The following is a 28,000-nucleotide window of genomic DNA, read 5'->3' on the forward strand; positions in this document are numbered from 1 at the left end:
GGTTGGCCTGTGAAATAATCTCTTTAAATAGTAGCAGCCAATCCTCAAAGTCGTTTCTTTGTCCCATCTTGAGTGGGAGGACGTCTTTCAGCAGCCTGTTCGCCAGGCAGACTGCTTTGCTGCCCTTCCTGACAGTATTTGGAAAGGCAAGTTTTGCTCATTGGCTGGGACTCCTACCTTTCAATAACAACCAAGGCATTGCTATGAATTTTGCTGCACAATTTCTCTACTCCAAGGTTTTTAAGAACCGAACTCCCAGGGAACGCTTCAGAGAAGAAGAAGAATATGACCCTTTCTGGCAAAGGTTGGAGAATGTTGCCATGTGACGTAGACCTAGAGTGTTGATTTCTCCCCCTTAGGAATTATGGAAAGTCCTAGGTTTGTGTCTGGGGCCAAGCCACTGGCCGTCGTCTCCTCTGGATCCTTCCTGCCTCCTTATGGTGCAGTAGTTGGAGTATTGCTTCACTTCTTTGTTTATTTCATTGCCATGCTTTATAGGTAATGGTGACGATAATATGTTCTTCTACTTTATCTGCTCCTCATTCCCAAGTAACTGCAGTCTATGTGTTTATTTTCAGACAGTGGGGAAAAACCATTAACTCTTGAATAAATTGCTAGAATTCAAGGCACCATCAGAAATTAGATGTGTTTTTATTGTGCCTACAAATTAGTTCTTGTGGATTTGCTTTACATCTCTGGATCTTTTGACCTCTTGTTGTAAAGGTTCTGCCGGAAATGAGCTTCAAGAGCCCAACAGAAATATCAGTAAACGGTACTTGTCTCGTGGGTTGTATTCAGTTTTATATGAATTCCTTTAGCTGTTGTCATGATCACATCAGAAGTATATTTTGACGGGAATTTATGGATCTGCTTAAAGCTAATTGTATTACAGCAGTGCCCACACTCTTCAGTTAAGCTTAAGAAGCCTTGTGGAATGTTCAAGACATTTATTTGTCTCCCAGACTTCAGGTCCAAAGGCCCGAGCCAACAAAAAGTTAGGACAATGCATAAACATTTGAAAGATCAAATCCCAACTTTCCTTGTAATGTGCATGGAGCTGGAAGTAGTGCAACTGAAGATGCTCTCGTGTAAGCCATTCAAAGTGCCATTATATAATGGATGCTTCCACACTAGAACCATTTAGCACTGCTGGGGCATTAGCTGGAAGAAGTAAAACCGGATGCACATAGCATTTAATACAGTACCAAATTATCCAGCAATGCCCATACCCATTGCCAAAATCCTTCCTTCTGTAATGTCTATTCACAAGTAAATTGCATCCAGCTAAGGTCCCCCTGGTAACTTCAACTGACATTTATAGTTTTTAGGATCTGCCTATTATTATTTAGTAGTATTATATTGATACCCTACTATTTTGCTAGCGTATCACTCAGGGCACCTCACATTCATTAAGACTGTACAGTGTGATAATTACAAGAGTAAAACGACGGACATTATTTTAAGATCAATAAAATATAAAAGAGCAAAATTAGCTGAAAAGCAGCAGGGATGACAAAAGTCTGTTGAAATAAAATATAGCGTCATTTCAGTATTTAAAATAAGAGCATGAGAAGAGCCAGCTGGATCTGGCTGGATCAGGCCAATGGCCCATTTAGTCCAGCATCCTGTTCTCACAGAGGCCAACCATATGCCTGTGGGAAGCTTACAAGTAGGACCCGAATACAACAGCACTCTCCCCTCCTGCCGCTTCCAGCAACTGGTATTCAAAAGCATATTGCCTTAATGAATGTGGATCACAGTCATCGTGGCTAGTGGCCACTGATAACTTCACCCTCTATAAATTTGTCTAATCTTCTTTTAAAGCCATCCAAATTGGTGGCCATCACTGTCTCCTGTGGGTGCAAATTTCAGTTTTAAGTATGCACTGTGGGAAGACGACTTTGAGGTGTGTGTGTGTCCTGAATCTTCATTGGATGATCCTGAGTTCTAGTACTATGAAAAGGAAAAGCTTTTCTCTGTCCACGTTCTCTACACAATGTATAATTTTATGCACTTCTACCATGTTTCCTCTTTCTCGCCTAATAATAATAACCATGATGATGATGATGAATCGGTAATTAAACATCCGCACTGACACACAGGAACTAACATTGGACAATTCTCAGGAACAGAAACCGACATTGGGGAGAGGTTATTCAATGGGAAATTGATCGCTAATCCCTCAGTTTGGAGAGGAAGCACTAAAATACTCTAGATTTGCAATGGGGAGCTGTGTTATTTAAAGCCAATAGTTCTAGTGATGAATAACAAAGTGCCTGTTAATTGTTCTTTTCATGTACACACAAAAAGGCTCACAAAAAATGGGGGGAAACCTCAATATCAGGCCTGCTCCAAGAGGATTGCTGGCCTCCCCATCCCTTCTCGTGTGTAAGTGCAAAATATCACTTTCTCCTATTAAAAAGGAAAATAAAAATGGTAGGAAACAAGTCCAAAATAGAACCTGACTGAGTGTATATATATAACTAGAATCTTGCTTTATATCTTATTGGTCGGAGCTCAGAGATTACTAGCATTGTCATCAGTCTTTGTCTCGAGAGACAATGGAGTGCGCCTCCGGAGGTGAAGTAAAACCACTGGAGAATCACAGCACGTGCTGTGGCTGCAGAGACCGGTAATTCGTAACAGCTGCCTCCTGTATTGTTTTTGCTGCGTTAGCAGTACCAGAATGACCTTTCCAGGGCGCAACCCTGGGCAGTGTGTATTGGGGTCATGGGCTACCCAGTCTACAAGACCCTCTCTCAGCCCTGCTGATGTAGTCCAAAGGAAAGCAGAGCAATGCATTTGGCACCAGCTTGGCTGCAGGAGTAGCCAGGAGGCGGCGTACAAGACACCATCCAACCATCTTAGGGACTTCACTCTGGATTTGTGTAGGGTTTACTCCTCAGCCTGCGAGACAGTGGGTAGATTGCTAATGAATAGCCTGTTAATTGCCCCTCAAATAACCTCTTGTAAGTGCAGTACTTTTGAGGATCTTGCTGGATATGATAGTGCTATATTAAATGCTTATATGAAATCCTCATTTTAATTTAACTTTCAGCTAATTATTAAAAAGCAATGCCCCTCAGCAGTACTAAAGGGGGCTCTGATGTGGAAGCAAACATGGTTTCTGACAGACTCGTTATAGGACTTTAGCATCTCTCCCGTTCTGACAGGAGCAAGAGGGCTGGCTGCTCATGTATTGATTTCTTTCACTCCTTTATTGCCCTTTGTACCCATGTGGCTTTTCTGTGTTTTCTTCCTCAGCTTTGCAAAGAAGCTATTTGCAAAAAAGTAGGTTTTTAAATCACATTGCATGTTTTACTAATCCCACTAAAACTGAAATGGAAAAAAATACAGGCATGTCTCCAACTCTCACGGTTCTATTAAATATATCTGTTTGAGTTTCTTGTGCAAATATTTAAAATCTGCATGCATATTTAACAAACAAAAAAATCCCCTCAAACATAGTCCCAGGCACTGGAAACAGTGAGACTTACTTCTGAATTAAACGCATAGGATTTTGTTTTAGTGTACTGGGATTATACATAAACTCAATTACTGATTAATAAAGTTGACTATCCAAAATACTTTCAGTCTGTTCATCTAAAACCTTTCACCGGAATTATGCATCTACAAACAAGGCCTTTAGCAATAACCTCAGAGTGACAAGGTCCTCAGTGGACTCTTAAATTGCTTTTGTCTGGGCCTTCTGAAAAAGCAAAACAGGGTGATTTCACCCTGTGACATTGCTCTAGGCAGAGCTTTGTCTAGAGCAGGAGTGGGCAGGCTTGTGGGATCTACTTTGGTTTTTTTTACTAGAACCTTGAGATCCACCAGGCAGAGTCATATACAAGAGACCATTCCACATCCCACTTAGAACAAATCATTTTGAAATCCCAGCATATTAAAAAAAAAAACATCCACGGCCCAATATTCTACTTTGTATTCTGCGTAAGAACTATATGACACATTTACTGCTATCTCTTGAGTTTCCTTGCTGTTTGGTCCCACTGGATTATACATTAGTTTATTAATGTAGCCATGTGTGCTGTGTATATGTATTTGTGTGATATAACACTGAATTTTACTACAAAATAAAATAAAAAATTCCTTCCAGTAGCACCTTAGAGACCAACTAAGTTTGTTCTTGGTATGAGCTTTCGTGTGCATGCACACTTGTTCAGGTATCAGGTATCTGAAGAAGTGTGCATGCACAAGAAAGCTCATACCAAGAACAAACTTAGTTGGTCTCTAAGGTGCTACTGGAAGGAATTATTTTTTTAATGTTGTTTTGACTATGGCAGACCAACACGGCTACCTACCTGTAACTGAATTTTACTACATTAGACTAACATGGCTATCCTTCTGGAATCCATCATGTTTGTGGAAATGTGACTAGAGTGGCACCCACTCAAGGCCTTCTCCAGAGCTGACAGCACTAGTTAGAAGACTCAGATAAGGCTCGCCAGAAGCATCATGGCTGATTTTTTATTGGACTCGCTGTATTTCATATTTCCTTTCAGTGTTGATTTTAAAAATACAATTGAAATTTGGAACTACTTTCCTGCATGATTTGCAGAGGAGTGGTAAGTGTGACGAGAACGCTCAACCTTTCCCTACCACCCATTTTCTGCAGGCGACACCCTCCCACCACATCTCAAATATGGGTTTGGAACAGAGGCTGGGGAGAAGCAACTGTGGTGTGTCTGTATGCAGGGTGGGGTGCACCTTCTGCTTACTCCAACTTAAATGCATGTCGCACCCTTCTGGCACTAACTTGCACAGGAGGAGAAGTAGCAAGGCTTTCAAGATACAACGGCCAAGCAAAACACACAAGTCAGGATATGAGGTTCCTGGAGCATCTGATGCAGAGGAAGCTAATCCACAAACTGGCAAGCTGATCTACAACTCATAATTAAAATGAACGGGGCATCTCTTGCTACTGCTTGTAAAATTTGCATTTAACTTGCAGCTTGTGACGATGGTTGACATCACCATTGCTACTCCACCCCCAGAACACAGCCATTCATTTGATCATGAGCATGCATGGTTGTTTGTCATCTTGCAATCAAACTGATTCACTGCATGTATGTCCTGTGACATTTGTAGTATAGGGACAGTGTAAAAGACGGAACCCGCAGGAATAGGCTCTTTATTATAAATGAGCCAAAAAGAGTGTGATGTATTAGAGCCGCTTGAGACAAATATTGTAGAACACAAGCCATTCCAATATTGTATTTTACCCTGGCCTTTGACGCCTGAGATGTGTTTTTGGGACTCACCCTATTCTTGCATCTGTGGTTTGTTTTAGACTGTTGCAATACTATAGTTTAAATTATTGTAACCTGTCCCTGGATGTCATGGGTCATGTGGGTCTTGGAATGGCCCACAAGTGCAACTTTTAAGCTAGCCAAACCAAGAAAATAGTGACTAGATGGGATTGATGGAGGAAGCCACAACATGTACACAGAGACAACTATTGGATACAGTTTCCAGACAATAGACTGCTGGGAGTGTCAACTTCTGAGCTACCCAAAACAACGAATTCACCATGTGCAGATTACTAGGTTGGATTCATGGAGTAAGAAAAAAAAAAAGTCCACAGAAACTACATTCTAACATCCATTCTGAGCTATAAATGATTATTCAGAACACCTTCCAAGCTAGTCAAAGCAACCAGATTCACCAGTTAAACATGACTAAATTGGCTTCATGTAGTAAGCCACAAACTTCACAGAAACCATATTCACATGCTGGTTACAGGTCACAAAAAATGCTCTAGAAAAATGGCCCAGAACACCAACTTCTAGCAAAACCAACTAAATTCCCCAGTTACACACAGCTAGATCAGCTTATATAGTAAGACACAGAATGTCCACAGAAACCATGTTCCAGTTCCCATTCTTGGCAATAAAATGTATTCTGGGGAAATGGTCCAGAACATCGTCATCACTTAATTAAATTTCTATAATACCTTTCATCAGACGATCACAGGGCAGATTTCTATACCTTCTCCCTCTCCTTCTTCGGCAATCACTCGTAGCCGAGTAGAATTGTCTTCCATAAACACGGTTTTAACAAGGAGTCCGTAAGTGACTGTGGAGGCCAATTCTGGATCCACGCGTCCTTCCACAGTGTGGACATTGGTTTCTGGGCAAGAGTTGATCATGGTGTGGATTTGCCAAGCATGGCTTCCTCTTGGCACATTTCTCCCTTGCATCCTGAGTTCGAGTGTCTTCAAAGCCCATGACACCTTTGGTAAAGGCTTTCTCCAACTGGAGCGCTCGCAGGCCAATGTTTCCCAGTTGTCAGGGTTTATACTACATTTTTTTAGATTTGCCTTGAGACAGTCTTTAAACCTCCTTTGCTGACCACCAGCATTATGTTTTCCATTTTTAAGTTCAGAATAGAGTAGTTGCTTTGGAAGACGATCATCAGGCATCCACACAACATGACCAATCCAAGTTTATGTTGAAGAATCATTGCTTCAACACTGGTGATCTTCGCTTCTTCCAGTACAAATATTAGTTCGCCTGTCTTCCCAAGTGATGTGTAAAATTTATAGCTAGAGCTATAGATATAAAACATACCATAACAACAAACACAAACAATACCTTCCCAGAGTTTAAAAGGTCACATATGGTTTAATTAGCCAAAGGCCTGAGAGAAGAGAAATCTTTCTGCCGGCCACTTAAACATATGTAACAAAGGCACCAGGCGAGCCTCCCTGGGGAGAGCATTCCACAAGCAAGGAGCCACCAAAGAAAAGGCCTGTTCTCGTGTTGCTGCCCTTCAGACCTCTGGTGAAGAAGGCACTTGAAGAGGGGCCTCAGTTGATGATTGCAGGGTCCAGGTCAGTTGATTTGGATGTTATCAGTCACTAGGATGTTTTGTGGCTTACTGTATTACCCCCATCTGGCTCAGTGTGACTTTTGACCTGGGTTTATTTGGATAGCTCAGAAGTGGGCTATTTTTTCTGGGACACCATTAATCCAAATGTGGTCTCTGCAGAAGTTATGTGACTTAAGGCATCATTTGCTTTCATGTGACTGGTAAATTGTGTTAGTTCGGCTAGCATAGAAGTTGGCGCACCTGGCTGTGTTTCCAGAATGCCGTTGAGTGCCCTGAATTGGTTATCCAAATGTGGTTTCTGAGGACGTTTTTGTGGCTTATTCAATTCACAGTGTCATCACACAACTATACTTCTCCATAACATCTGACTCAGGGGAGGTCGTATATGACCTGGAACATTGTCTGGGTGCAGTGGTGGGCCAGATGAGGGCTAGTAAACTGAGCTTGAACACTGGGAAGACAGAGACTTGGTTACCATTTCTGGCTGTGAATAGGTGTGTGTCAATCTGATCTTTTTCTATGATTTATTACTGTGGATCATGGCATGAGTAAAAAGGTTGGCATAACTTCATATGACAGGAGATCCTCATTATGAACTTTCTTGACCCTGGTCCCAGACTGATCTCAAACATGTCCTGGAAGGCATCGAGGAGACATATTGAGCTCCTAATACCTTGTATAAAGATCAGCCCATGTAATCTAGTTACCAGTGAAATCTAATCAACATCTCCTGTTAAGGAATGGTTGCTACACAGACAAAATGGGGTGATAACTTTTAAGGTAGGATGCAAACAAGGATGACCAGTGTAGCGATTGCTCAGTAGGATTATAATATTTCACCTTTCAATAAAGCAGAATAAACAAAATAGGAAATAGGCAGGAAGCTATGGGAAGAAATAATAGAATATAAATATTGGAATTATTGGAATTAGCCCCCCGACCGTCTTCATTAGAATGCATTGGCTAAAATTAGTACAAAACCCCTAAATTTTCAATGGTTGGTTAGCTCTCCAAGTTCCAACAAGGAACTTAGCACTCTTAAGGAACCAACACACACTCTTTCTCTTGAATGAGCCACAGAATGTGATTTCTGAGGAAGCTTTGTGATTTACTACATCGGTCTGTCTCATTATACCTGGTGAATTTGGCTGGTTTGAACAGCTCAGAAATTGGCTTCTGGACTGCTGTTCTACAACACCATTTATGCTCTGAAACAGATACCAGAATGTGGTTTCGTGGATATTTTGTGACTATAAAAATTCCAGGCCATTTCCCTAGAATACCATTTAGTGCCTTGAACAGGTATTGGAGTGTGGTTTTAATTGATGTTTTGTGGTTTTCTGCTTCAACCTTTCTGGTAGGTTTGCTTAGCTTGGAAGCTGGTGTTCCAAGCAGTTCATGGTCATCCTGTTCTGAAATGGATGGGATCTGGGCGTGAATGGATTAATTAAAAGTACACTGTTTGGAATCTTTCAGTTCTAAAATATTATTCTCAACAGTCTCACATCCCATTGTGCTCAGAATGGGCACCAGAACATGGCTTATATGGGCATTTTGAGGCTTAATACACCATTCCTATTGGGTCCTATTGGATGAGTTAAAAGTTGTCTTTCTGAGCTATTTTTCTGGAATATTGTTTATTGCCTGGACTGAGTATCAGAACGTGGCTGCTCTGGATTTTTTGCTGCTTATTCAACCAATCCCATATAGTCATGTTTGACCTGTGGATTTGATTGGTTTGGATAGCTTGGAAGTTGATGCCTGAGGTCATTTTTCTGGGATACCATTTAATGCTTGGAATGGGTATCAGGGTGCGGCTTCTGTGGATATTTTGTGGCTTACTGCATCAATCAAATCTAGTCACTATTTTAGTTCGTTGAACTAGCTGGTTGGTTTGATGAGAGCCACCCAGTCAGATGGGCGGGGTACAATTTTTATTTTTGTTGTTGTTGTTGTTGTTGCTGCTGCTGCTATTTTGAAAGCTTGCCTTCTGGGCTCTTCCAAGCAGGTTTAGGGCATGAAGGAGCTAATAAAAAGGATTATTTGAGTTCTAAAATATTTTTCTCAACTGTTGCCAACACTTCCTACTGTGCCCAAAATGGTAGTGTGTTTTATGTGGACATTTTTGTGTTTGATTTGCATTTGGCTTGATATGACTGATGAATTTGGTTGGTTTGCCTAGCTCAGGATCTGGCGTTTCCAACTATTTTTCCACCATACAATATATTTCTTGGAATGGCAATCTCTCCACTTGATTTCAGTGGATGTTTTGTGGCTTACTGCATCAATTTCATCAAGTCATTAAGTGGCTAATTTGGTTAGCTCAGAAGTTGGCATTTTGAGATGTCCTGGGCAATTCCATTCTGCTCCAGGTGGGTCCTGGGTGTGAAGGGGGTTAAATAAAAGTTTACTGTTGCAGTGTTTTCAGTTCTAAAATGTTGCTCTCAAGCTTCTGTAACACATATCTTTGTAACCAAAAGGGGTATCTGGATGTCTTTTCTGTGGACATTTTGTTGTTGTTTCTTGGTTCATTCCCAAGGAATCCCATTGGACTGGCAGATTTGGTCAGTTTGACATTCCTGGCACTTTCCCCAGAATTCTGTTTTTCACCTAGCCGGTATCGGAATGTGAAGGAGTAAATGAAAAAATATATTGGAATAGTTTTTGTTTGAAAAAATATTGTTCTTATTTGTCTCTACCACATTCCTCTGCTTTTTCCTGTGTAAAGGGTTTTTCCACCCTGTTCCAGTTTTTACACTGCCATTGTAGAATGCAAGTATAGGCATCTGAAATGTGTCCCTTTCAAACCTCAGGTGTAGTTTCTAACTCTGCTTGTTTCATAAGGCAGCTGTTTCTCTTTCCCTTTTCTCCATAGAGATGAATGTCTAGTGAGAAAATTGGATGTCCCTGCGCAGTGTGAACTTCGATGCTGTAAGGAGGGACCGGTAAGAAATGGTCTCATTGGGCAGCAGCCACCCTCCATCAATCCTGAGAGACTGAAAGACTTTGGTGAAGAAGACTACCTAAATGGGGGAGTGAAGACATGGGAAATGAAGATAATCAGCCATAACGAGGAATTGCTAAGAGATCCAGTTGTTCGTCCAGAAAGAAGTAGCCTGCCAGCCTGCAACAAGTTTATTCGATTTGAAGATATCAGTGCAGCAGCATTCAAAATTCAGTGTGGAGTCCAGAAAACACCCTGTACGGTATGATAAGTGACTTGTTTCACAACACTAGTTAAAATGCAATGCATCCTATAAGTTATTTACTTTATCGGTGCCCCACTGGCTTTAGTATAGCATACGGATTGTGGCGTTGCTTTAAACTTCTGCGCACAGGGCAAAGATGAAGGCAACTTAGCCCAAACAAAGTGCCTTCCTTTATCTTTGCTTATATAGGTTGGGCATCTGTTAGCAGTTTCTCATTATCTCACATGGGCCTCTCCTCAGTCTGGGGGCCTCCAGACTGTCAGTATTTTGCAGGAGGAATTCGAGCGCATACTGGAACCTTAGGTTTGCATAATTAAAGTGAATGAATGCAGTCTTTTACCCTAGCACAACAAATTCACTTTAATAAAAAAAAAACAACCCACAGACTTTTTGTGGTTTGTAAAGGGGCAGAAATCAAATTAACTCCAGAATGTCCCATTGTTTTCAGTATTCTAGACTTTCAAAGCAGTATGGAATGGACATATATCTCAAGAAAGAGTTCCTACAGTACACAGGATCGGTGAAGGAGCGGGGTGTGCTTTACCTTCTGATGTCTTTGCAACAGGTAGGAAAACCAGTGGAGCAAAATATGAGCATCAGAGTGAAGTGGCTCTTCACTCAATTTATAAACAACCCTGTGAGGTAAGTTGGCCGGAAAGAGAACGCTTCTCTCCCCATCCCTTAAAAAACCCACCACCTCTGTATTTGTCACCTTTGGACAAAATCAGCCAAGCTAAGAGGGACTTTCCCAAGGTCTTCCAAAATAAGATTCATAGTTAAACGGGGATGTGAACCATGGTTTGCAATGTGTAAGCCCCACTGCCATGTTCTAGTCTGATGCCAGATCCCATAGGCTTTTCAGGGACACACAGGTAACATACATTACTACTGGGAAAACCATGGCTTTAACTATATGGACCTTTGTCAGCAACGTGCCAGCAGTAGGCATAACCAAAAAGTGGGCAAGTGCACACTCTCTGGCCCACCACTTTCCAATTGCTCTTCAAAGTGACCTCCCCATAAAACTAATTGCTAACCAGTGTCCTATGATTTCATGGTTTGTGTTCTGCAGGATCAGCAAAGGAAAGGTGTGATCGTTGCCTCGGACACTAACTTCTCCATGGCAGTAGCATATCATGCCTCAGAGCACCAAATCCCGGTGTTTGTCATCATGTCCACCAGCACCTTGCCAGCCAGAGTTAAAATGTGCCGCGAATACGGTGCCATGGTCATTTCCTATGGCTGTACAGCGAGAGATGCTCAGATACACGCCAAGAGGCTGGCACAAGAAAACAGCTACTTGTATCTTGAAGAGTAAGTGGATATTTAACAGATAATAACCACAACACTCAGGATGACCTTTTATAGCAACATCACTATAAAGATATTGTCGGAAACACAACTTGAGCCTTACCATATGTAGTGATGGGGAAAAGATGGGCTACATTTTGTGCATCATCATCACCACTACAAGAACACTGCAGATAGGTAGGAATATCAATAATGGAACATTTCCAGTGTTGCATATTATTTCCTTGGCTGAAAGTAGAAAAGTCCATTTGTTTCTGTAATTCTCTGAGCGGAAAATATAACACATGTATTGGCCGCAGCATCACAATAACTGTTGAGATACCATGGAACTGGAATATTTTCCTTCTTGCTAGCCGCAAGCGTCAAGCAATAAGTATTCTGGATCTCTGCTTGCTGTATCCACTGATGAGGCCAATGGAACAAACAGCTTCCAAATGCTATTTGGTACAACATTTCCATTAATTTGTCATCCTGCAGGTTAACAAATCAAATAAAAGTAACTCTTATAATTAGCTCTCCCCACTTCTTCCTGATCTGATATTGCTGCCCCCACTTTAAACTTTGCTTCCTCCTGTTTACTCATAACTTGCTTGCTAACTGAAGGAGTGTTTTAGTTAGGATTTGGGCTGCCTTAAAACTTCTTTGTGGGATGCAAACCACAGAGCCTTGGGCTTGCCGATCAGAAGGTTGGTGGTTCGAATCCCTGCAACGGGGTGAGCTCCCGTTGCTCGGTCCTGCTCCGGCCAACCTAGCAGTTCAAACGGATGTCAAAGTGCAAGTAGATAAATAGGTACCAACCGCTCCGGCAGGAAGGTAAATGGTGTTTCCGTGCACTGCTCTGGTTCGCCAGAAGTGGCTTAGTCATGCTGGCCACATGATGTGGAAGCTGTACGCCGGCTCCCTCGGCCAGTAAAGCGAGATGAGCGCCGCAACCTGAGAGTCGTCCGCGACTGGACCTAATGGTCAGGGGTCCCTTTACCTTTAAAACTTCTTTGTAGCCTTCAGGGAGGTCCTCCAAGTTAGAAGTTAAGGTATCAGATGTTGGCTTTGGGTCATGGAAAGACTTATTCAAATGCAAACAGCTAAACTGAAAAGCTGTAGTTTTCTGTAAATTCCTTGCTGTCCAGAATGCTAAACTGACTTTGCCCTTATAGCAGATTAAGAAAGAGATCTGATGCCATTTCTTGCATTTTGAATGAGAGCAGAAAGCACAAGAGAAAGGAGAGCAATAGCAGAATAACCCAGATCCTTTTTTGGGGGGCGGGGGAACATGACAGCTACACTTGTAAAGAACAAATGCCAGTTCAGAGTACAGATGTGCCCTCTGTAACCCTTCTGTTAATGTAGTCTTGTCTGCCTCCTAGCTGGAAATGATCATTTCCGCTAGTTCCAAGTCATTTGCAGCAAGTGATACACATGTTAGTTTTAAGAGTGTGTCTGTGACTTTTGTCACATGAAATGAAGTCAGTCTGTCTGATGCAATAACACCCATCCATGCATTTAAGGCAGTAAGCAAAAAAAAGGAGGTGGAGTGGTGGAGAATAACCCTAAAATGGGGCTATGAAGCAGCTGGGTTGTACCACCAAGTTAGAGCAGGCAGGTACCGGTATCTTCTCGAGTCTCAATGATTAAACCCACACCAAGACCATATAATCTGCTATGGCTGCTGTTAAAAAGAAATTCATTTGCCTTCACCATTAACGATGGCACATGCTTTGTTAAATTATCTTAAATTTACTAAACGTCTAAAAAACGTAGGACACTCTCTTTCCCTGAATGATGGTGCAGAGGCCTGTTTCTTTCATCTCCTGATCTGGGTATGTCTGGAAGCCTCATCAAGAGATTTCAGAGACTCAGAAGCCTGTGTGAACCTCCCAAATCCCATCCAGTCCTTAGTCCTATCTGAGTTACTCTAGATCTAGAAATGGGGGGAAGGGAGGAAACTTCGCACTGTGGAATACCTCAAGAGATCCAGCTGCACTTGGGTGCGGCACCCTCACTTTAGAATTTGCGTTCCTAAAAAATTAGTCTTCAAGGTGTCACCAAACCATTTGCTGTATTTTGGGGAAAGATAATTTTTCAGTGTGCTCAGTGCCTTATATCCTTGTACAGCTTATTCATTCATGAACAAAATATTCAAAAATTAAAGCAAAGAAGGTGGCAGACTCTCTTTCCTTAGAGAATTTTAAGTAGAGGTTCGATGGCCATCAGTAATGTATGATATAGCTGAGATTCCTACATTGCGGGGGTTGGACTAGATGATCCTTGGGGTCCCTTCCAACTCTACAATTCTATGATTCTATGAACAGAAACCATAAATTATACATACCAACTAAATATATAAGCAATGAGAGGTATTTTTTTTTGCATTCTAACAGAATCTGCAACTGCTTTAGCAACATGCTCATGAAGGTTAACCCTAGCTATTTTATCACAGCAAATAATCAAGGTATTGTTCACTGCTGATGAGCAAATTATTTTCCCTCTGCTTGCTTTTGCAGAGAAGACAGTTCTGTCTATCTATCAGGGCTGGGGACCATGGGACTGGAGATCTACGAACAGGTGCCAAAACTGGATGCAGTGATATTCCCGGCAGGGGCCCACTGTGGACTGCTAGCAGGCTCAGCTGCTGCACTGAAACACCTGAACCCACATATTTCTGTGATTGTAAGCATCTGCATAGATTTAGCTCCTGCACGCATGCATTTTGAAAGCTGTACTTGGCTGTATTTTGGTTCAGACTCTGGTAGTGTTAAACACAGCTTGTTGAAACTAACAATAACTAAACAGAAAGACATTGGGCTTTGATAGAAGAGTTAAGTAGAAAAGCACACCCAAGGAGGTTCCTGGCAAATGGCACTGACAGCTTCAGCTTTTGCTCTTCAAATCACATGAGCCGATCTACCTTTAGCCATGTTTCAGAAAAGGTATTTATGCATGATGCATTGTGTCAGTAAGTGTGGAGGGTGGAGCATGGGGCAAATGTGTATCTCACTGAAAACAATGTACTGAGGAGAGACAGGAATGAGAGTTCAAAACGCATTCCAAGACACACACAATTATTACCATTAATATGATGATTATTACTAGTGTGTGTGTGTGTGTGTGTGTGTGTGTGTCACATTTTTATCAGTCTGGGATTCAGTTCCAGGACTCAGTTGGATACGCATCCAATTTATGCTTGTGATTTCTGGTCCCACAAGTGAAATGTGCAGAATGCCTACCAAGGTGGTTCGAGGTGAAAGAGGTTTCTCTCTCTCTCTCTCTCTCTCTCTCTCTCTCTTGTGTGTTTTAAGAAACCAGCTGATGGAAACTACAATCAGAACTTAGCCTGCTACCTGTAAGGGCTAAGCCAGGGGTAGGCAACCTAAGGCCCAGGGGCCAGATGCAGCCCAATCGCCTTCTCAATCCGGCCTGTGGACGGACCCGGAATCAGCGTGTTTTTGCATGAGTAGAGTGTGTCCTTTTATTTAAAATGCATCTCTGGGTTATTTGTGGGGCATAGGAATTTGTTCATTTATTTTTTTCAAAATATGGTCATGGCTGAAAAAGGTTGCTGACCCCTGGGCTAAGCCAACCCACTTAAAACAAAGTGCACCATCTAGTGAAAAAGCTTTAGGCCGTGTTGATTTCAATTGTAGAGACCTGGCTCCTACATAAATCTTTTCCATTATTATTTGGTTTTGTAATTTAAAAAAAAAATTATATAGTTCAAAAGAACCTACATTTTCCAGTGACTTTGAACTCCCCCACCCCTCTATGGTTTCCTTAATTTTCCAAATAATGCTGCATATTATTGTTATTCTATACTTTATCTTCTCCGCAATATTTTCAAATTTAAATGTTACTGCAGTTCTTATTCCGAAGCTACTTGCGCTTTTAACATGTTCGCAATATTTTTTTAAAATAATCTACAAATATTTTCCAGTCCTCCTTAAATTCTGCCTCACCTTGATTTCTAATTTTACTAGTTGCCAATGCGGCATATTCCATCAACTTCAGCTGTCAATCCTTTTTAGTAGGTTTCGTAATTTATTACCCCATTAAACGAGATCTCACAGCAGCTTGCAAGATTAAAACTGAACTAAAGCTCCAAATCATAGCTAGATCAATGGAACGTGAAAGTGCTTACCTTTGATGGATCATAGCCTAGATTTGCACAGGTACAAAGATTCGATTTCACAATGGTTTGGTGAGAGTATGGCTTGGGTGCAGTTTGTCAGGGTAAGAGTTGTATCAGTCCTCTTACAAATGAGAAGAGAGATGTCTGTAGCCCTGCCTCTCTGTATAATTCACACTGGCTACTGGGTTGCCTAGTTGCAGATGAAAAACAAGGTCTGTGTGGTCGGCATGGCAACCCTATCTGAACTGCTACTGTCATAGAGGACAGGACCATCAATGAAAATTGTGTCATGCCATCTAAATGGAGCTTTAGATCTTCAGAGGCAGTTTGTGCCCTGCTAAAATTTTTTATCTTGGAGAGCTTTTTATATGGAAAAAAAAAACCCCAGACTTTCCATGTCCCCACCTGCAGGCCGAAATGGTACAGTCCAAAGATAAGACACATCATATAAGTTGATCACATTGCTTATCTCAGGATTCTTATATTTGGATGACATGAAAGAGGCAAGGATGAACATTGTTGCCCATGACCACCTAACAGGTTAGGTCAGGTCTCATGGGTTATTCTGGTATACTTCTCATTGAGGTGATAAAGGTGACTGTATTGTACTACTTTGAACTTGGGAGTTCACATGACTGAATCCTCTTTCCCATGCAACTATTCCTCTTCATCTAAAAAACTGGAAGCTGAGGATATGGGTTCTTGCCTAATTTTCTCTCTGATACATTTGTTCTCTGTATGCATGGAATTGTTCTGCATGAAGTTGTATTCAATCATCTGGATCTTCCACCGGCAATCTGAAGTGGCAAAAGACAGTCATAAGTTTGCTGCCTTTGTGAAAACTAGGTCTTGTACAAGGATTTGAATTTCTGTGTCACTTTGCCTGGCCATAACACACTGCCAGAGTAACTCAAGACTGTACCTCTTTGGCACAGCAGAACATGGTTGAGAGCAGTTGACTGCGACATGGAATGTTAGGATGCATGTTTGAAAACTAAACTGAAATGCTAAACCACCATTTAAATTGGGCTTGTCTTTCTCAGGGTGTAGAATCGGAGAGTTTCCCTGTGTTGCAGCAATCGTTAAAGATTGGTCACCCGGTAGAAGATCAGACCCGCAGTAACCATCAGTTTTACAGAGGTAAGAGATTTTGGCATCTTTTCTATTTTACATATGTTCCCATTCTATTGAAAAGAAGACACTAAGTTATCCTGTTTTGTTTTTCTGCTGTTACCTGTGTAGGTAAGGTAGCTGTTCAGATGCTCTTTGCTGTGTTATAAGCTGAAAAATGGCCAAGTTTATTTTTTCTTAATGTTTCACTTACAATTAGCAGGAAAAATAATTTACTACCTGCCCCTTGCTTTTTAAAAATGTGTTGCTTCAACCTACAGATGTGAGTGGACCTTGTTTTGGCACCAACTCGTTGCAGCTGACTGGGAAATTTGTTGATAAGGTTGTAACAGTGAGGTGAGTACAGCAAATAAGTAAACCAAAGACAACTATTGTCTGGTATGGTCAATTCCTAGAGCACTTCCAAGTGATTCCAAGAGGCATTTAACTTAAAACAAACCCAACAACAACCATAAAAAAGAATAACCCTGAACACAAAATGTACTTAATATGATATGAAGAGTGAAAGATTCATTTGGCTTGGAAAGGCATCATAAGTCACTATGTAATAAGAAAGGGGCCCGCAATCCCTCAGTGAGGTTGGCTCCTGCAGTCACCTTTTGCAGCAGAGGCAGTGGCGTTGTGGCCTTTTTTGACATTCAGGGCGCCACAGTATTTGGGTTTACAGTCATTTGGTGACATCAATGACAGTCATATGTGTTGCCACAGCCAACAGAATTAAGTGGTAGCATGGACAAATGGGGACCAGGATGGGTAAGGTAAAACAGCATTTGTGCAACATAAAATTGATGGATATGCTTTTTGACATAAACACACACACACACACACACACAGAGTGACTAGTTGCCTTGTTGTGCTGCCACTTGCTGTCATACCCAGTGAAATGCTTTGGGGGGGAAGAAATATGAGAAATCAAGTGGTGTGTGCATAAGCAGCCCTCTGTTTGACCCTGTTCCTCTCACTCTTCAGAGAAGAGGACATTCTGATTGCCATGCTGAGGTTGCTGGAATACGAACGAGCCACGGTCGATGCAGAAGGATCCATTGGCCTTGCAGCTCTGGTCACTGGGAAGTTGCCAGAGTTAAAGGGTAAAAGGTACGGAAATTTGAGGAAGGAAAAGAGAACTGTGTTTCTTAGATGCAAAGAGGGTTGTTTAGCCTCCCACATTGCGCGTCCAAGATTCAATCTTTTTTTTTTTTTTTAAACAGAATTTATTAACATTTTCATAATATAACACAAACCCAACCCCACACCTACAAATACAAAAACAAATACAAATACACATAAAGTCAGGATTCTTCTTCTTATTTGTAACCTTACAAAAAAAAAAAAATTCTAGTTCTGAATCTTGACGCTTGACTTCCCCCGCCTTTTCACCTTCGGTTTTAATTCAATATACTATTTCCTTAACAACGTTTCTCTGTAAAGAATTTAACTTTACTTAAAAAAAAAAGAAAACATACTTATCTCAATCTTTGCATTATACCTTAAATCGTAACCAAATATTCTTATAGCTAAACTTATTTCTTCTGTCCTTTATCATGCTGCTTTTAACTTGAAATACAATATCTCCTTACTTATTTAAAATAAACTTATCATTAACAGACTTCACACTCCGACTTCGGATACCATGGCAGACCATTTAGATTATACATTTAATTCTTCAACCCACTCCCCCTCTGTCCATTGTCTTTTCCTGTCTTTCTCCAGCGCCAAATCTCCCATTGTCTTCCTCCAAGTGTCCACAGATCCAGGCTGCATCCACAGCAAACCCCGCATCGAGCCTCAGGGCGTTTCTCATCTGCATTCTGGGCTCCTCCGTTTCTTTTGCTTCTTCTTCTTGTAAAAATTCTGATTCCATGTCCCTTACCCCCGAGCTGCCACCTCGGGGTCTGGATATTGTAAGTTTTCCCATTTCCAGTTGCTTTTCCCGGATTTGCCCAGCCATCTCAGACCATCTTTCAAACGCCCCTCCCAGCTCTTTGCCAAGGCATGATTCCATTGTGTAGAACTTTTGAAAAGCCTCCTCTGTGGAAAGTAGATCTTTTTTATGCATAATTCCACTCAAGATTTGTAGTTTCCGATTGAGCAGTTCCATCTGCAAAATAGTGAGCTTTTCCTCATCCTTTAGATATGAGTTCGATGCCAGTGTGAGCGCGAAGTCCAGCATTTTAAGAGAGAGGGTGAGTGTCAGATTTCAGTTCCTGTCTCTTCCTTCCTTTGTTTCAAATTTTTCCTACGACACACCAAGTCGCCGCCATTTCTCCGAAGCAGGAGTATAAAGACCAAGACTTCAAGCGGAGATATTTTCCCCCCGGTTAACCCCCGAAGGGAGATCTCAACAGACTCAGTTTTCAAATTTCAAATACTTTCTATTGATTGTTGTGGCAGCAGTCACTTAAAGAGTTAATTTCTTTCACCAGCCGAAGGGAGGGAGGCGGGCTGCCTTTCTTCTTTCCCCCAGAGCATTCCAGGAAAACAAAGAGTCAATCAATTACTCACAGCCTCTGGGTTCTTATCAGCTCCTTAATGACAGGTAGAACTTAGACGCTCATCACAGGCTTAGCCGCCGCAATTCCATCCCGGTTGGGGCATGTCCCCTATAGCCCGGCTCCGTCGTCCCTTCACCCCCACTCCCCCTTTACAGGGGGTGCGGGGGAAGGGTTCGGAGCCACAACGGGCACAGCCGGGGAGCCCAGGGAGCGGGACGCTCTTCCCGCTCCCCAACCGGAGCCCCGCTATGCGGCTGCAGGGCTCCTAACCCCCGGAATGAACTGGGTGCTTCGCAGCCGAAGCATCCCACGACCACCCATAATGGCGTCCGCAGCCGGAAGTCGCCAAGATTCAATCTTTTGAATGACGTTAGTATTCTCTCAGGAGCCCATCTTTGTTTTACGAGCCAGGATAATGCAGTGTTAGCAATATTGATAGCTAACAATATTGATAGCTAGCAGGTAGCAATTCTTAACTTTCTATTCCAGGAGTAGCATACCCCTGTAACTCTGCCACCTCACTGCCCTTTCTTAGTGCCTTCCCACCACCAAGTTCCTTTCTGGAAGGAGAGACAAGTGATCTCTTCTTCTCCCCTCATCGGCTTGTGACAGTTTGATCCTGCCAGTTGCTGGACTGCAATAAGTTTACTCCACAAAGCGCAATATGCAAGCTACTTGTGAGCCGGCCTAATTCTGAACATGAACAGATGCTCTACTGGGGAAGATCCAAGCCTGCCGTCCAAAACAGTTTTCCTGGGGTGTAAATGGCTGATATGATAGCACTCTTGGTTGATTTTGTTCATGGATGTCCGTTCTAAAAAATGCCATACAGTATAAACAATAGACTATATCTCACAATCCTTTGCACATATAAGAGATGGTGAGGTTGCCCAGTCCCAACTGTATCCTAGATTGCAGCCTATTTATATTTTCCTGCAGATCTTGCTAGGAACCATTTAGAACTGAGTCTGTCCTACCTATAAAGCCCTTTTCCTTCATTTACAGAGATCCACCCTGGGATTCATTTCAGAGACTTGGCTTGAATTGACAGATATTAAACGAATATCATTTGCTTTGTGATCTATGCAAAAGGCAGCTGTAACGGATGGGGGAAAGCAATAACATACTGTACATTTTAGCACATGTTATCATGCTGATATAAAACATGATGAAGGAACTTCTTTTGTATAGTAAGGAATTTCTGGTGATCTTACTTGTTTTTTCAGAGTGGCTGTTGCAGTGTGTAGTGGTAACCTGGAGCTCTCACTGATGAGGCAGTGTATAGATCGTGCCCTTACACTGGACAACAGGGTCTGCAAATTCTCCATTCTGATCTCTGACTGTCCAGGCGATATTTCAAAGCTACTGGCGATCTTGGCTCGGGAGGAAACAAGGTAGCCTAGAATGATAACCAGAAAGAGAACAGTACTCAATAAAACAACTAATTGGACTGCTGACATTCATTTTATGTTTCATATTTGGGGGGGAAAGTCACATTGAAAGATACAAGAATGGGTTTATTGTTTGCTTTTGAGCTATATTTCACTGAAAGAACAGAGGAGGTAGGAATACACAATTCCAAATCTCTTCATTGCTCATTCATGTAACACCCAACCATGATTTGGTGTTACATCTGAATTGCATCTGGACTCAGGCGTCTCTTTTGAGATTCTTGGAACTTTTCCAGGTGTTTTTTTGTCCCTAGGGTGAGTGGGCCTCAGGCTTGCAAACCCTGGTTAAGAGCGGCAGACTCGTGATCTGGGGAACCGGGTTCGCGTCTCCGCTCCTCCACATGCAGCTGCTGGGTGACCTTGGGCTAGTCACACTTCTCTGAAGTCTCTCAGCCCCACTCACCTCACAGAGTGTTTGTTGTGGGAGAGGAAGGGAAAGGATAATGTTAGCCGCTTTGAGACTCCTTCGGGTAGTGAAAAGCGGGATATCAAATCCAAACTCTTCTCTTCTTCTTCAAACTCTTTCTAGATACCACTAGAATATAAACCAAGTGCACTCAAAGGCAGCAGGTGTAATCCCTGAAGTATATAATGCAAATGAATGAAGAAGTACACTAACAAGTGAAAAATGAGAGAGATCAGGAGCAGTGAAGAGCTTCAGCCTGTCAGCCATATCCTTCCCTTCCAGCAATGATTTCTCTCTCTCTCCACACACACACACAGCCCCCCCACCCCCAGCTGCTTGGCTGGAAAGTATCTGTGCATTCAAGCTGAAGACCTTGGCAGGTAACCATTCCAGCACAAGCTGGAAGAATCAAAGTTTATGGTATCTCTCTATGCAATGCTGCAAGGGTGCTGCTGGTTCAGGTTTTCACGAGTACAGGCAGAGAGAGTCAGCATGGCCCTCCCTGAGAGAGATGGGAGACAAAATTAGGAAAACGACCTGTGACTCTTAAGACTCTGGTGCTTTCCCTGACTTTTGCCCTCCTTTCTGCTAATTGGCAGATGCTAAAAAAAGGAAAATTACAGTGGTGCCCCGCTAGACGAATGCCTCGCAAGACGAAAAACTCACTAGACGAAGGCATTCGTCTAGCGGAAGGCTGCCCCGCAAGACGAAAAAGTCTATGGGGCTGCCTCGCAAGACGAAAATTTTTCGTCTTTTTTTTCGTCTAGCGAAAGCGCGGCTGTCATTGCCGCTTCGCTAGACGAAAAACCCGCTAGACGAAAATTTTCACAGAACGAATTATTTTTGTCTAGCGCAGTGTTTTTCAACCACTGTTCCTGGTGTGCCGTGGGAAAAATTGAAAAATTCAAGAGAATTACTTTATATATAGTCAATATAGGCACAGAGTTAAATTTTTTAACATTTTCTAATGGTGGTGTGCCTCGTGATTTTTTTCATGAAACAAGTGTGCCTTTGCCCAAAAAAGGTTGAAAAACACTGGTCTAGCGGGGCACCACTGTACTTTCCGCACAAAGAGCATACAACTATGACTAGATCTGCTGTGATCTCACATACAATCTCTTTGTTCTAGAGTATTGGACATAAAACAAGAACACATGTACGTGGCGTCTGATCTGTTCACCAGCGAGGTAAGGAAAAGCCTTTCATTATGGCAATCCTGCACAGACTTAGTTGTGACTGTGTATGAAACTGCCACATACAGTCAGACCACTGGTCAATCTAACCCAAATGTCACCTGTTTTGATAGGCAGTAGCTTCCCAGGGTCTTCAGTAGAGTTCTTCCCTAACCCCTGATATTTGAGATCCTTTTAAGTGAACAGCTAATCTAACCCTTAGGAGTGGGTTAGATAACACTAGAACTGGAGATCCAGTGAAATTGGTTTGTACATTTTTCATTGTACATCATTACCTCATGGAATTCCCTGTCACAAGATGATGACCATGGGCTTAGATGGATTTTGACAAAGGGACAGCTCTATGAATGCATGTGTCAGGGAGCATTAACCAAGTAGGACTTCCTGGAGCGAATCCCTAAGTTTTTAGTAACGTGTGTCCCTTTAACTCACTTTCTACAATTTCTGTGGAACGCGGATACGGCCACAACAAACATGATAGCTGCATAAAGTGCAACGTTTCACGAGTGAACGGTTCCATCCACCAAGAACTGCGAATCCAATGTAGTCATTTAAATGAATGGCGATTGAGTATCAACAGTGCTTGGTGGTTTATACTGGCTCCAAGCCTTGCTAAATCTGAACTCGTTAGCCAACTTTTGCTTGAACATTACACATTCACTCATGGAGAGCTGAGCATTTCCTGGCTCACGTGGTTGCTTAGTGAAGGATGGTTTTGCTTTCTTTTACATATAGCATTTATTCGGCTACTTTGGCCAGCTCTGGACAATTTTAATGATCCCCAGTGCTCCAATTATGTTTCGCTGGTAAAACACAATACGAGACTATTTATAGCTGAAGCTCCCAATTGATTCCAGATTTTTGGAACTTTCATAGCCAGCAGAGATACATAGAATACATTAAAACATACATTGGAAATTCACTCAGCTTGCTAGAGAACAGATTATCTTTACAGTAAAGTACCCGGTTTCAAGAAAAACAGACTTTTGCCTCCCAGCTGCCACATGCTTCATTTTAAAATGTATAATTTTGTTGGAAAAGGGGCGGGGGGCATACGTTAAATGGGACAATTCAATGTATATGAATAGTTGAAATAAAAATCCTTACAATACAGTTTAACAAGATTTTGTGCACACCACTCTAGAAAAATGGTTTGTTCTGGGCACCTCCAGACGGTCACTCTTTTCAGGAGGACAGAGAAAATATCTGCACATAGTAAGGAGCTGTGATAGTGAGGAAGGTGTGGAATCTTTCAAAATTGATTGGAAACAGAACCAGATAGATCTTTGGCTAGAGGCACCTGACATGTCTGTCACACTCTTTGTGAATCCTGCATCTGATTCCACATCCCATGTTTAATAATAATAATAATAATAATAATAATAATAATAATAATAATAATAATAATTTATTTATACCCCGCCCATCTGGGCGGCTTCCAAAAGAATGTTAAAATACAATAATCTATTAAACATTAAAAGCTTCCCTAAACAGGGCTGCTTTCAGATGTCTCCTAAAAGTCTGGTAGTTGGTTTTCTCTTTGACATCAAGAGTTGCAGAATATACACAGCCCTGATCACCAATCCCCCATTTCAAGCCATGCATGGTTCCTGGGATATATCCCTTTCTCCATGCCCTGGCCTAGCCTGTCCTCAGATTATTGCCCCCTCCACAGCCCTGCCCCTCCTCAGTCTCCCTTTCTTATGACACCCTGCCTCTGGACACTACTTTGCATTCAGCTGAAAAGCTCTCTCTCTCCTTCTGACTCCACATCCCAATAACTCCATCTTCATGTCAACAGCTCACAGCTACCCCTGTCCCTATGTTCTGTGAAGGTTTTCCCCCCAATGAAGTGCACTTTTACTTCTGCATCTTGTCAGCATTGTTTCCTTGACAACTTCCCTCCTGAGTGTTCATGAAATTCTATGAGGTCACAATAACATGTCCAGTGTTTACAGGGGGCTCACAGGCAAGAGGCTGGCAGTTGTTTTTTAGCCTATTATATGTTTTGCAAGCCAGCCGAACCATGCACTGCGTCTCACTTGCCAACTAGTGTGTTGTAGCGCTGCCAAAATACATTCAATCTAAACCAGGTAAGGGTTAAGATAATTTGTAAATTCAGTTGAGCTGTTATGCCTGTTTAGAAGTGAGTCTCTAATACTGTATCAATTTTCCAGCTGTAATTTTCTTGATGGTCTCATGTACAGCTTGCATGTCTTCATAGGCAAAGGACATATGATATACTTTATCAAATAAAAGAACTGGATGAATTACAGATGCTACATCATAGCCATTCTCCATGTTGTTTCCCATGTAATGATGGGAAGAATGTGAACACAATGTAGTCACAATGTAGTCCAATCTCCCAGCTGTATACAGCGATCTCAGATGATGGTCCTAGGATGCGCGTGGATGGGTGGGCAGTGGAGAGTTATGAAGATGTTGCCCCAGTTTTAGTGGCGGCAGCAGGGGAAGGTGTAGTAGGAGTGGGGGAGCTGACCACCATACGTTTGGTTCCTATCCTGATTCTCAAGTAGTCACTGTTCCAACACATCAATATGAGGGCTGGAGATTGAAGGCATGGGGGCAGCAATGAACTCCTTTGTCATGACTGGACCATGATGTAGTTAACTTTGGAACGGTAGCAGCGCTTTCCCCCTGTAAATCTGGTGGGTGTTCAGATGGCCTGTCTTTGGACACTTGTGGAACCTGAAGCATTCCTGAATGCTCTTGGGGGATCTTCCAGTGGAGATGCTGACGATCCTGCCTAAACGCTGGCTTTGCTATGGCAAGATGAAACGGGCAGTTGACACAATCACTCCCAAGCGTCCTCTCTAGCAGACTACAGCCCCAATGGTGCAAAACACACTCCGAAGCCAACTGAATGCTGGCTAGTGCACATAATCATGCTTACCATGTGGCGATATGGGCTGCAAAGAAGGCTCATTTTGCAACTTGCACGGCGTCCTCTAGTAACTAGTAGGGAAGCAACCTCTGAAGCATGCAGAGACCCACTGTGGCCAACTGGCGACGCATTTGGAGGGTAAAGTCTAACTTCGGAATGACCTTGATTCCGCAATTCCAGATGAAGTATCCAATGCCAAGGATGTGTGGTGGGATCAGTTTCAGCTTATGCAGTCACCTGGTGTACACAAGGTGCTGGCAGCCATATGCCCAGCCACTTGCCCTCTTGACACCTGCCCCTCTTGGCTTATTAAAAACAGCAGAGGTGATTTGACTGCTTGGGGCCAGAATGTGGGTACCGCTTCATTGCATGGGTGGGGGTGTATGTGTGTGCATTCTTTCAGGCCTCAATTCTTGCCCAGGCATCCTTTGCCACTTGCTTCCTTTAGCTTAGTAACAAAAAGTGGGGTTTTGCATTGCCTGGGTGAAACACCTTTCCCAAACAAACATTTGCTAAGTGTAGTAGGAGCATTTGTGGGGAGAGTCACTAGGGATGGGAGTGGGAGAGTTAAGTCTTCCTTGCCTGCTGATTTCTCCAGCATTCCCTCCCGTCAGGTCTCCCCAAGCTAGAAAAATGGGACAAATGGGTGAAGGCAGGCGAGGAGTTGAGTGGACAGTCGCCCACTTGCCCTGCAACACAGAGCTCTCAACAGAATGATTTGAATGTATGTGTGAGCTGCGTACATCAATGCGTCACATCGTTGTCTTGAATGCCTTGAAAGCTGCACGCAGTCAGAATATTGCAGATGCCAGATAGAGACTTTTTTAGGCAACAGCAAACACATGTGATCCATGTGGACGATGGCTTCTTGCCAAATGGCTGGGTGGGGTGCTCCAAAGCGCTGCGTGCGAGTTGTTTCCCAGCCCTCATTTATTGCTTTTATAAGGGGAGCTTGCCAGCTCTGCAACTCTCTTAATCTGCACCCCTTTGTTTAGCCTGACATTCCTCAGCGCAGGTGTGCGATAGCTATTTTTTAAATGTCTTTTTTTCCCCAGCAACGAAAAAATTCAGCCAGCCTGGCTTTTGAATTTAAAAATATCCTCTAACACAGGTGAAGTCCTTTCACCTCCTATATGTTGGTCATTTTAACCCCAAGGAAACCTGCCCTCTAGGCACATGGCAGGGCTTAAAGCAGGGGTGAAGTTTCCTGTAAAACAAGGCAGGGCTCACCGAGACTTAGCCCTAGTCTGTGTGCCAAGAAAAAAAGTATTGTGTTAATTAGAAGACACTGAGCACATTCGAGCACACACCAAGCGCTTTTTGGTCACAGATGAGGAACCAGAGCCCTTGTGTCCGAAGAGGAATGACTTCCAGCTCAGAAAGTGTGTCTTCCTAATAACCCTGAGCATTGACACCACTCATTAGAGATGCAGCATTTGCCAGGAGTCAGACGCAGAACTGAACAATCACCTATGATCCCAAGATCATCTGTGGGGCAAAATACAGAACAATCACACCAGTCACTGCAGACTTGTCTGGTATTTTTGCTGAAAGAGAATCCGTCAGCCACGTCATTTGCCTTCAATCGGTGGGCAACAGTGGCACACAGATAAAAACAAAAACCTAATTTCTGGTCATGGGAACTGGCCCTTAAGAATAGAGTCTTAGGCCTACATCACACATAAACTTCCTTTCTACGTGATGGCTCCTGCTTGTCTGTGCTGTCAAGACTTTATTCATAACAGTGAGCATAAACCTGATCTGACGTTTCCTAAGAGAACTGGAGGAAAATAAAAGCGGGCCTTAGAAGCAAGGCTTTAATGGAGTCTTTGGGTATTTACTGAAGAATCAGCAACTCACGATGCTTTCAGGAGACAGCTGTTATCTTCCCGCTTCTCTGTCTAGGAACGTTGCACTCTGGGGGAGCAGTTGTTATACCCAAAGGCAGGGGTAGGGTGCCTCAGCCCTGGGGGCCAAATGTGCCCCCCAAGTCTTTCCACCCAATTCTCCAGACTCTCCCTGGGCCATGCCTCCTCCCTCAAGCAGCATTCCTCACCAGCCCTGCCCTGTCCTTTTGCCTGGACAGAATGTCCTCTGGAACTGCGATGGCTCCCACTCACCTGAGTGGAGGGGTGTGTATGCACACATGCCCACCCAGACACCTGACTATTACATGGTTGAAATGTAGCCAGCTGCACAAAGATTCACGTCCGTTCCTCCATCAGTTTGCCTCCAGCACTGCCCAGCAATGGTGTGTGACCCCTAGAATGCTGCTCATGGTGGAATGTGGTATTTGGGGAGGAAAAGGTTTCCTAGAGCGATATCACTTGTATGTGGGTGCTTCACACATGGCAGACTGAACCAAAGTCCAACCATTTTATAGTGGCAAATTTTATGCGGACAAGAAACCTGGGAATAATCCCACTGGTTTAAATGATGTTTGTTGCTGTTGTTTTCCAGGTCACCTGCATTATAGAGACCAGAGACAAAATCCACACTGCCCAGTTAAGGAACGCCCTGCTAGACTGCTACCCAATGATGACATGGATGGAGCGGTGATGAGCCAGCCAATTTGAAAAGCTCCACGATCATCTTCTTTGTCTCAATTGCAGGAAAGTTGAAGACATTATTGTTGCTTATTTCAATAGAGCCATCACACTGTACATGGTGATTTACAAAGAACCGGGATCGACAGGTTCCTACTACCCTAAGGGGTTTACAGTCTAAAACGACATTGCAATCAAAAATACAATTGGGACACCACTGGTATGTTTAAATCTTGCGAAATGAGAAAGTTAGGAAATAACAGTAGGGTTTCTCTTCTGCGTATTCTCTCAAATCAGAATGAAACACCTATCCTGTATCATGAAGATGAATAACTTATGTCTTTAACTTAAGTGCTTCATAGCAGCTGCAGAGTTTCAACT

At 42.7% G+C, this 28,000-nt stretch overlaps 1 protein-coding gene across 1 annotated transcript; it reads left to right on the forward strand.

Moving 5' to 3' along the window:
* LOC117046611 (putative threonine dehydratase) lies at window positions 1-27,998 on the forward strand. Its single transcript, XM_033148733.1, has 12 exons — window positions 1-498; window positions 3,265-3,291; window positions 9,728-10,058; window positions 10,510-10,626; window positions 11,134-11,375; window positions 13,874-14,039; window positions 16,539-16,635; window positions 16,887-16,962; window positions 17,596-17,721; window positions 20,345-20,512; window positions 22,105-22,162; window positions 27,534-27,998. The coding sequence occupies exons 1-12, from the start codon at window positions 365-367 to the stop codon at window positions 27,630-27,632; spliced, it is 1,641 nt and encodes a 546-aa protein (XP_033004624.1). The 5' UTR covers window positions 1-364; the 3' UTR covers window positions 27,633-27,998.
* Window positions 27,999-28,000: the final 2 nt, after the last annotated feature.

This window comes from Lacerta agilis, chromosome 5 (genome assembly GCF_009819535.1).
Source record: "Lacerta agilis isolate rLacAgi1 chromosome 5, rLacAgi1.pri, whole genome shotgun sequence".
In the NCBI taxonomy this organism is placed as follows: domain Eukaryota; kingdom Metazoa; phylum Chordata; class Lepidosauria; order Squamata; family Lacertidae; genus Lacerta; species Lacerta agilis.

What these genes read in the sequence shown, in the direction of transcription:
- LOC117046611 (XM_033148733.1), top strand. Translation starts at nt 365, where the DNA reads ATGGAAAGTCCTAGGTTTGTGTCTGGGGCCAAGCCACTGGCCGTCGTC. An exon ending in AAGAAGCTATTTGCAAAAAA is followed by an intron (nt 3,292 to 9,727) that starts GTAGGTTTTTAA and finishes TTTTCTCCATAG; the next exon opens with AGATGAATGTCTAGTGAGAA. An exon ending in TTCTGATGTCTTTGCAACAG is followed by an intron (nt 10,627 to 11,133) that starts GTAGGAAAACCA and finishes TGTGTTCTGCAG; the next exon opens with GATCAGCAAAGGAAAGGTGT.